The sequence below is a fragment of the Vespa crabro genome, chromosome 1 (assembly GCF_910589235.1).
Source record: "Vespa crabro chromosome 1, iyVesCrab1.2, whole genome shotgun sequence".
NCBI classification, from domain to species: Eukaryota; Metazoa; Arthropoda; class Insecta; order Hymenoptera; family Vespidae; genus Vespa; species Vespa crabro.
In genome coordinates, this window is record NC_060955.1 from 14,814,717 (window position 1) to 14,826,174 (window position 11,458).

Here is an 11,458-nt window from a genome sequence, read left to right on the forward strand (position 1 = left end):
ATAAATCAAGGTACAATCTAAAAATGTAATAAAGATGAGTCAATTTGTCGAAGCTATAAATTCTATAAATATATATTAGCATAATTTTCGGGTATAAATGTATAAATTTTAATTTCGTTCCTAAAGAATACGATTAACAAACTGAGAAATAAAGTAAATGTAAGTTTCCAGAATATCCTAAAACGAAATTACTCTTTTGTGACTACATATTTGAAGGTTTTACTTTGATTCGATAAAGTACAGAAGTTGACTAAGCTTGTTTTAAGAGTAGCAATACATTTTATACATTTTTAAGCGACATAGATTGACCAGTCAAGGAAAAGCAAGAAAATCGGGAGAGGAATCAACGTCCAAAGATTTAAGGGTTCAAAGTTTGTATTTGAATATCTAGAAGATTGCATCAATAAAAACGAAAAATAAGGAATGAGGGAAGAAGGAACTATTTATAAGATAAGATGCAAGGGACACACATGACAAACGAGTATATGTAGAGTTTAGAGAGATTCTTTCGTAGTTTTCTTAGGATGATCATTATAAAAGACGTATTTTATCAATTACTTTACTAAGCATACTTTTTTGATAAAGAGGATACAATTTAAATGTTGAGTTTTTAACGCAAAATGTTTAACATAAATCCATAATGCCATGTGTAATTGCATAAAAACACCGATCAACAAGAAAATCCTTCGAAGCAAGAATAATTTGTATTGTTTCAACTTCAGTTGGCGTTTCTTGACTTCGAACCAACATTCGTAAATATGTGTTTTATATTTCAATACCGAAAAAACTTCGTGATACTAACATTTCATACATAATATCATCGAATCGAGCAAAATTATTCTCATAACATTGTGAAACTCATTCAGGTAACGTGTATCAAAATAAAATTCTATTTTACTATATTATATACAAATTAGATAAATTATTCAAAGTATTGATAAAAAAAAATAAAATAAATTTGTACTCCACTTAGTAAGTAAAATTATAACATGTTTTATAATAATTCAAATAGGATATAGTAACAATAATTTCATCAGAGACTTTTTTGTAGATCTATCGATACTCGTATAATGCGTAAATCATACATACATTCATACATACAAATACGCGCGCACACATACACACACATATATATATAGTATAGCCAAAAATATACCATCCAGGAATATTTTGGACTGTTCAACATAAATTGAATTGCAGCATCCTTTTTATTCACATGTATCTAAATATTAAACAATTTTATAAAAACCGTGAAAAACAGTGAGGAACAATTAATTATGCTTTGTCGTTTTACTTTTCTTTTTTAATCGCATATTTACAAATTGTTAACATCAAAATGTACTTCCCGATTCTCTATAGTAGAACTGAAAAAAGTTGTAAAAAGGATGAAGAGAGTCATATATATACACATTCATATGTGCAATTGTATCGTGTGTTGTATTTTCTTAATTGCTTGCATCCGATTGGATACCTCACAGGATAGCCAACTATGTAGCGTGTATCATGATTGGTGCGTCTGAACGCCCAACCATATGGCTATTGGCTGATTTACTTGTACTATCGTTAAATCCTTTCTAAAAGTGTTTCGTCGCATCGTTCGACAAACGGAGAGTTTTGTGCGCTTAAGTTTTTTTCACACAGTACTAAAAACAACAATTTTCAGCATGCAAGACTCGTGACCATAAATGATTGTGCATTCTCGTTTTTATCTACTTCTTCAGCATTATTTAATGCATAACATGAAAATAAATTTAGTAATAAAAGAAGAATAATTAACGTGTCGCAACATATTGCTTTAAATGTAACGTGATACACAACACAACCGACGCGCAGATAGAAATTATACCACAGGATAAAGTATGTAGGGCAAGTATCACGATCGTTTATAGATATATGCGTAGGTACAAATACGTAGACATAGGTAGATATAAGAAGTAATGTGAAAGGGCACGTACGACGCTCTCTTACGGTCGTCGCGACAAACGGTAGTATCAATATGGTTGTTGCTGAGAACGCAGTTCGTGAGAGGATGCTGTTGCAATAGCTTGCTTCGAACTCTCTTCTAACATGAGATGTGCCATGATCATAGAGAATAATTTTACGTAATATAAACGATCGAACAGAGGTGACTATTCGACATAAACGTTACCGCAATGGAGACTCCCACAAGCATTGCCAATAGTACAGTGGCGAACATCCCGAAGCAAGGTAACGCTGTTTTCTTTTATACATCTCCCACGACGCTTTACCCATTTGCTTGAATATCCCACATGTTTATTTGTATTTCAATATTCGTAAGCATCACACGTTAACTCAATAACGTGATATGTTTTCTCGTGGAAAATCAATACAATTTCTCGTTTGTTTCTTTTACATTTTATTCTTCTATCATATTCCGATTTGGAGAATTATGTATTCATTGTGGAGTTGTAAAAGCATATTCGTTTTGAAAATCTTTTTAACATAAAATTATGTAGATTTTCAGAACGAATTCTCATTATAACGTATTTATCATTTGTTATTATTTGTATTGTCTTTTATGTTCTATTGTGTTTAAATTCAAGATTATTCTTATATCGTTTTGGTGCTATGAATAAAAAATGTATAAATTCTACAGATTTATTTCTTCAATAAAAATATTTTAACATTATATTTATTATAAAGAAAAATGATTTTATATCATATGATATTTACCAAATTAATTAATATAAAAAATTATTGATTTAACAGTATTGCATTACATATTGTTTATAAATGTTTTCAAATACTTGTTTTTTAAAATGGAATGTTTTACATTGTTTATTAACACTGACATTGTTACGGATATATAGATATAAAGAAAGCTACAATAAACAAAAAACAAGAAAATATGATGGACAAAGATACAAAATCTTTAACAACAAATTTATTTCCATGGATTTTTGAATTTAGAAAAATGTGTAAAGTTATATACAAGGATTGTAGTATGTCTTCTTTAACAGAGCTTATGCAGTACTATATGAGGTAATATACATGAATTATACTTTTTTTATGAAAAAAATTTATATTTTAATTTTATGACCAGTATTAATTATCTGAGAACTGGTTTTAAAAATAATAGTCTAAAAATAATAGCATTATGTGATTGTGTGATATATATAATAAAAGTAATATATACACAAACACATGTTTTACATAGTTTCCAATTATGACCTTATAGCTTTTAATGATATTCATAATGATTAAAATCCGATATATTCGAGTAAAATTTTCACAATTACATAAGAATATTTATTATAATTTTTTAATATTTGTAACAATTTGTTATTTAGTTCACGAAAGATTAGATAAAAAAGTAGATGCTATTTTCTTATTACAGAAATATAAGCATCAGTATAAATGAATGTTATACAAGACCTCTATGGGCAGCACGGTTGAAAGACTCTATTAGTGATACCTTAGTTTTATTCTTATATATTTATCGTATGCTTTCAGAGGTAAGAATATAAAAACTAAAGTAACTAAGAGTTTAAAAATTTATATTTAAATAAATTTCTTGTTAAACAAAATATATCTTACAGAATCATGATAGATGTATTTATCTTAATTATATGTCAGACTTACTGGCAATATACATAGATATGGAATTAAAAGCATCAAAAAAAACTAAGGAAGATCAGGGTAAAATTTGTGCTAGACTTATTTCTTGCCTATATGTTTATCTTGGTATGTATTCAAGATTTATTTTATTTACAATTAATTTATCATATAGTAAATGATTGGGTACTTTTTGTAGAACATTCCACAGAACATTTATTAGATACTCTTATAAAAGTACAATTTATGTGTCGCAGTTATCATGCCATCTTGAATCCATTAATAACGTAAGAATGTTTTACAGATTTTATTATTATATAAATTAATATTTCTATCTTAATGGAAGTTGTGTTACAGGAAAATTATTAAAAATATTCCCCTGCATCCAGAATCAAACATTATGTATGTGCGTTACTTACTTATATATCGTCTGTGGAGGAAAATAAATAGTAGCGTGCCAATAAAAAATGAAATTACTGCAGCTGCAGTTACTTCTCTTGGGCCACCACCTACTTTTCCACATTTATTGGATGACGTATTACCAAAAGTGCCAAAGTTTCAATCAAATGCTGCAAAATTTCTTTTACAATACAAATTTGACACAAGAAGGACTTGCAAAATATTTGTACAATTTTCTAAAGAAAGTAATAAAAGAATATATAAAGAGTACATTAAGGATATAAGAGCAACTATGAGTTCATCCAGTATATGTGATATAGAAAAGGTAATCAACTTTATAACATTCTTTAAAATTACTTTCTCAAATTTATTTTTTATAATGGAATATAAATTCGTCTATAAAAATATAATTATGTGCGATACACAAATAAATTGTAAGAAGCAACTATTTCATACATATGTACAATATAAAGCAATACTATATATTATGTATAATAATTTTATATTTGTATGAAGTATAACATCATTTATTATCTTTGCATACATTTTTTTTATTATTGAATAGTACATATTAATAATGGTTGCTTTTTTTCTTGTCAGGACGTCGACCTAGCACCTAAAAATATAGATAATTTTCATAATAATGTCAATTCTAATTTATCTGATAACAGTAGTTGTAGTAACTTTATTTCTTTGCATAATTCTTGTAAATCTGTAACTATAACAGATGAAACGTGTTTTAAAAGTTTAGGTAAAATTTCGGATAATATTTCTACCAATCGTGTTGCTCCAAAAGTATTTACGAAAATTAAACCTTGTTCTCAAAGAAATTTGAAAAGATCGAATAAAATTATAGTTATTGACCTAACAAGTGACATACAGATTGAAAAATCCGTGATAAATAAGAAAAAATCTAAGAAACCTGCATGGTTGGAAGAAGCCAAGAAACAAATAGGTTTAAAAGCTATGAAAACTTCAATGAAGATAAAAAGAAAAATACAAAAAAAAGTGGATAATATCAATTTAACAAAGTATGCAACAGAAAGTCATTGCCAATTGCAAGATACAACATTAAGGACTTCCAAAGTAACTTTCAAAGATGATGCAGTTGATTCTTCTATGTGTGATGTTAAGAACAGTGGTAATACGGATTTAAAGAATTCTAATCTTATTCTTTCAACACTTACAGAATCATTAACTAGCGAAAAATTAGCGTCATCGATAATTTATACAAAAAGTTGTAATGATGTCAATATTGATCCAGCAACAGCTAACTCATCTTCTGATAACAATGAATGTGTATTCAATGCAGCTGTTGAAACTGTAGATGCTCCTATAAATATTCGGAAATATTATAATGGTAGTGATGTTTTGGAATTAAAGAAAAATAGCACTATAAACGATAGACTTAAACAGGCTGTGATTAAAGGACTGATAGAAAAAGACATTTCTATAGAGAATGAAATATGTGAAAGAAGCGATGATAACAAGAAAATCTGTGATTTAAAACCGCAACCTTCAATTATAGAAAGTATCACAATAGATTCTCAATGTAATTCCAAAGATGAGGTAGATAGCTTAAATCTTAGTAAGATCGTAGTGGAAAGTAGCACATCGGAGGACGTAGTTGCCTATTTAAAAGTTAAGCAAGACGAACATGGTGTCCACGAAACATTGAATAATAAAAACATAGAATCTGATTGTGTAAAAGAACGAGATCTGTCTACAAATTCTTATTTTGAAAAGACCAATGAAAGTCAAAGTATAAACATAATTGAATTAGAGAATAATAGTAGGAGTAAAAAGACAGAATCTGAGAGATGTACAATTTTAAAATCATCTATGAATAACACATTCAAGTATGAAAATAAAGAAGGTTTTCTTATTAATAATGAAATTTTAGAACAACAGCAGACATTTCGTGAATCTCAAAAGAATTTTGAAGTCTCTTGCCCTGGATATTTAAGTAATACAGTAAGTTTCAGCATAATGAATGGAGATGATTCAGATGTACAAGCTGAAGTTGAAATTGGTAATTCTATTGAAGGTGGTGATGAAATGAGCACCATTAAGACATTTGATTTTGAAAATAAAATCTATAATTCAGAAGAAAATTTAATTGATATTGCAAAGAATATAGCAGTACATAATATTGAAATTAAACATACATGCAAAGAAGACATTGTAAATAATCAATATGTAAATCAATCTATAGAGTATGATAAACAAATATACAATAAGAATGATAGCAAACAAAAAATTGCTGTAGAGAATATTGATCAAAGTAAGTCCCATAGTTATCCTGTATTACCGACTATTTTTCAGAAAGATGTACAATTATTAAAAAATTCTCATGATGGTAATGCAATCAAGAATATAAATAAGGACTTCTCTAAAATTGAAGAAATAAGCAACGATCCTAAAAGCTCTGACAAGGAATATATTATACATAGTACTGAGTTAAGTACTGAAGAAAATATCGATGGTCTCTCCTTATTGGCCAGTGTATCACAACATGTACCACATTTAAAAGCTGAATCTGAGATACGATGTGATCAAATCAAAGTTAAAGATTATGCCGTTCTAAAAAATACTTCATTTAACCAAATCATTGATGATGAAACAGATACTAATGATTCGTCCAATACTATATCACAGCTTTATGAAAATCCCACAACTGAATTAATTAATCGGATTGTCGGTGTTTATCCAGAAGATGAATTAGAAAAAGTGGAACTTTGTGTTAAATTAACATCTACGAGCAATGGAAATACAACAAACGCAGAAAATGCATCTTCCGTGAACGTTCCTCACATTTTTCAAGGTTCTATGAATTATGAAACATCAGATACATTGTCAAATATTATGGTCCCACTCGAAAATAATGTGCAATCTACTAAAGAAAATACAAATGTTATACTGAATGGAGAAACAGTTGTGTTGCTGCAAAAATCACCAAATAGTAATTTGTACATCATCAATAAAGCTGTAGAAAATGCAAGAAATCATAATGTCAATGAAACAAGTAAGATCATGGAAAAAACTTGGTTAACACCACCTTCAGAAGACTGTACATCATTTGAGATTATCAACACTCTTGATCATACTTTTATACAAGAAAAACACTCTGTTGGAGGAAAAAAAAGTATTAAAATAGAACCTAAAGAAGATAATGCCATATTAAATCTTGCAGATGAAAAATTATATACAAAAAAGGCTTCACTCAGAGCAAATATATTATCTACTCTTCAAGCAACTTTGCAAGATATTGATGCTGCAAGCCTAACTACAACTAATGAAGACAATGAGAAACATAAATCTTCATCACAATCTATCTCTGCTTGTAGACAAAATATTAAGCAAGAATTTACTACACTTCCCAATCGTATTACAACTAATTATGCTGTACAGGGATGTACAGGAATACATCCACATTCGCACGAAGCAATTGAATCGCAACATCCATTACATATTCCTGCATCTCATCCTACTGCATTACCACCATCAATTTGTAGTAATTGCTCAGCTACTACAGATTTATGTGTGCCATATCATAAGCACTGTACATCTGTCTCTTGTAGTTTACAAATAAATACTACTGCATCTTTGCACTCTCATGTAAATACAAACAACTCTCGTGGGAGATCACATTGTTCATGCTTAAGTTGTACATATGATATAGTTACACATTGTCGACAATGTATACACCCTGGTACAGATTCTCATGTATCATGCATTGAAAGTAGCTCATATTTTTTGCCTACGCATTCATCAGTACAACCATCCACCGTCCAGGAGCATGACAGGACGAAAAATGAAACTGTTATAGGAAAATTGTATGATGATAAAATTTTATATAAAGTAAAACAAGATCTTTTACAAAAAAATACATTAGAAGAAATTGATATGAAGTGTGAAACAGCAAGATTGAGTAATACTAATTTCAATAGTAAATTACCTCTTAAGAAAAGATTAAAAGCACATGCTATGATGTCAATGACATATAAAGAAATACCAATAAAAACAGAAAAATTAGATAATTATCCTGGTATACCTATGATGTCTATAGCAGCTTTAGAAGCACTTGATACTACACAGAAACATCAGGAGCAAATTGTAAAACCAGTTTTTGAATTGTCTTCTACCAGAAAAGATGATTTACATAGTAATTATCATTTTACTGCAAATTTAGTACGACGAGATTATTGCAAGGACATTCATGATACCACGGCACACGAATCAAACGCTACAGTATGCCAAGAATCTTGCCATCAAAGAAGATTTAAAACACCTGCACAGCGTAAAGAAATCGCTGCATCCGAAATGACAACGATAAAACGATTTGCATCAGAAACTATAGCGACAGATGTACCTTATAAAAAAACAAAAAAAATGCAATCGCCCACCAGAAGAACTAGAAGTTCGAAAAGAAATGTCCCTAAGGTAAATTATTCTTATTCTGACAATGATCCAGAATGGAATTCATCAGGTATATTAAAACGTAAACGTAGGAAAAACAGTCGATGATCAATACTGTTTAAGTACGAAACTCATTGTAAATGCCACAGAAATACAAAATAAAAAGATGAAAATATGATATAAGTGACAAAATTGTGAGTGTGTAAATTCATAAATATGATGTGTATGTGCGTGTCCACATGTGTGTAAATATGGGTTCTCATCGTTGGAAGATACTATAAGTGATACTTGCAAATAAATAGAAGATCAACTATGAAGAACATCATGGAAAATCCGTAAAGCATCATCGTGGAAGATTTTTAGGAATCATTTTTTCATAAGATATAATATTTAATTAATTACTGTAATAATGTATGTGTAGAGAATTTTAAGACTGTTAATTAGAATCTATGTTTGTAACATTAATTAATCAAAGTAAAAATTGTATTCAAATAATACAAAGTTGTATTCAAATAATTTATTTTAAGTTTAAATTTCATTCCTATCATATTTTCTTAAATTTAGTAAAAGTCATATAATTTTCAATTATGGTATGTTATATCATTTTGTCACTGCTGTGATTAACTTATAAAGAGTTTTAAAATAAATATCTATGTAATTATGTATATATAAAATATGTACAACAAACATGCCAAATTCTTCTACTTTACATACGCTTCGTATTGATAAAATTACGAGGTAAGATATTTTCTTCAACATATGATAATCTACAAATCAAAAAAGATATACAATTACACATTTTTATTTAATTTAGCCCCTATTCACTTAGAAAAAGTTTTTTTTTTTTTTTTTTTTTTTTTTTTTTGAAATATCATGTAATGAAGTTATAAATGCATAACCTGCAAGACTTTATTATCGCATTATTATAATAATATCATTTTCTATCTTATATAAATTTTATTTTATTATTAGAAATAAATATTAATTGTTAAAATATATTTTATAGATTATAGTAAAAGAAGAAAGTAGATTGGGATATATATGAAAACTAAGTTAATGATTGTTATGATCAGCAGTGTTATCTTTAATTCATAATACCAAAACTAATTCATGAATAAACAAGTTATTAAGAAAAAGTTTACAGAGGTAATAATGTAAAAGATATCCACAAAATAAAATACAAATGTATTAATATAACTGATATAAGAGTTTTCTTTTCAGATCTATTATTTGATAAAACATCAACTTTTATAAATCTGTGATGTCAACGAAATCGCCAAATGAACCAGAAGTAATGACATGACAAAAAAAAAATGGAGACATTTTGTGTGCTCTAAAATTTTAATCTATCCATTTGTTTTATATATATACATATATATGTACAAACATATATATATAGGAATTCCACATAAATGTTGGAATAAAACAATTATGAATTATTGTTTCCAGGTATCGAAGTATAGCATAACTAGTCAATTCATTTATTTTACATTTAACAAATATCAGCTTTAATTTAAATAATAAGATGCTTTTTAATCGTAAATATGACATTATCGTATCTTTGTTTTGCTTTATCGGTATATGCAAAAAACATATGACTTGTTAAACCATTTAATACATTGATTGCCTGTTTTCTCAGTAAGACTACAATGATTATAGATGACTGGGACTTTTAAATTTAAAAAATTTACAGATCGAATAAAAAGAATTTTGAATGATGCAAATAACTATGTAATAGTGTGAACTAAAAATTATGCTATTCAATAATTACTAATTATTATTAATTTTTGTTTTTTGCTATTAATAGAATAATGAAACTATGAATAAAAAGAATTTTATTTTTTTATTCATAATATATGTACGTGTAAATTATTATTTTAAATATTAATGATCAATTTATTTTCGTTAATTTAGAAATTAATAAACATGATATTTTCCAAAAATTAGATTTTGCAATGAACTATATTAAAACAGTATAAATGAAGATAGGGCCAATCATGACAGTCGTAAAAAATGTTATTACTTTTTTTATGCAATTCTATGGACTATTTATATTGAAAATGTACCATTTTAAGCTTATTAACAAATTGTCAAAATCAATCGAATACACTATGGGCTATAGTAATCAGTAAAATAAACACATTATTGATAAAATATATGATATTTAATTATACTATGCAATAATTTATCATTATAATAATAAAGATTTTATTGTGGTCTCCAGTTTAAAATGTACAACATTCGCATGGCAGTCAATGTGTTAATATGTGTACATAAATATTTGTTTAATCATAATCACTCGTTTAAACAAGATAAAAAAAGAAATTTGTAGAAACGAAACTTATGAATATAAACTTGCAATAGTTATTAAATCCAAAAGGGAAAATCTATCTCACAGCTTAAAAATGCATAAATAATATTATAGAGTATATTAATATATTTCAATTTCATTGTAACTTTACATTCTTTATGAGAACATCTATGTTAATATGAAAAATTATTATCATATACATCATATAACTTTCAAACATCACTAAATGAACAGATCATAATTAAAAACGATGAATATATCAATATGCACACATTTTTTTAATTTATTCATCTTTAACATAATTATCATCTTCTACAATGTTATTTATTGATTTAAGTTATTAATATTGGTTAAATAAATTTATAAATTTCTTGAATATAATACTTCGGTGCCATATCCCAATATCTGATCTCAAACCTGTGATTTTTTATTATGTAATATTGTGTTATACAAACATGCTACATCATCTCATATAATTTAGCAACAACTTTTATTTATATTGCCAAATAATTCACTTGTTATAAAAATAACATTGTATTCACATATCATAATCTTTTTTTTCTATTACTGGATATTATCTTTTTTTTTTATGAGAAAAGTCAACATTTTTATTCTCTATCAAAAAAGATATAATTTAGCAATTTTCGCGCGCGCGCATGTGTGTGTGTCTGTTTTTCATTATTTAATATTATAAAGCCTGAATAAATAAGTCTGATAGTTTTAGTTATGTCAATATAAATTAAAACATTTCAT

At 27.3% G+C, this 11,458-nt stretch overlaps 1 protein-coding gene across 1 annotated transcript; it reads left to right on the plus strand.

Annotated features, from left to right (window-relative positions):
* The first annotated feature begins 27 nt into the window (after positions 1–27).
* On the plus strand, positions 28–8,910 carry LOC124424476. Its single transcript, XM_046963576.1, has 7 exons — positions 28–2,208; positions 2,832–3,003; positions 3,359–3,476; positions 3,561–3,705; positions 3,776–3,863; positions 3,934–4,300; positions 4,576–8,910. The coding sequence occupies exons 1-7, from the start codon at positions 2,154–2,156 to the stop codon at positions 8,500–8,502; spliced, it is 4,872 nt and encodes a 1,623-aa protein (XP_046819532.1). The 5' UTR covers positions 28–2,153; the 3' UTR covers positions 8,503–8,910.
* Positions 8,911–11,458: the final 2,548 nt, after the last annotated feature.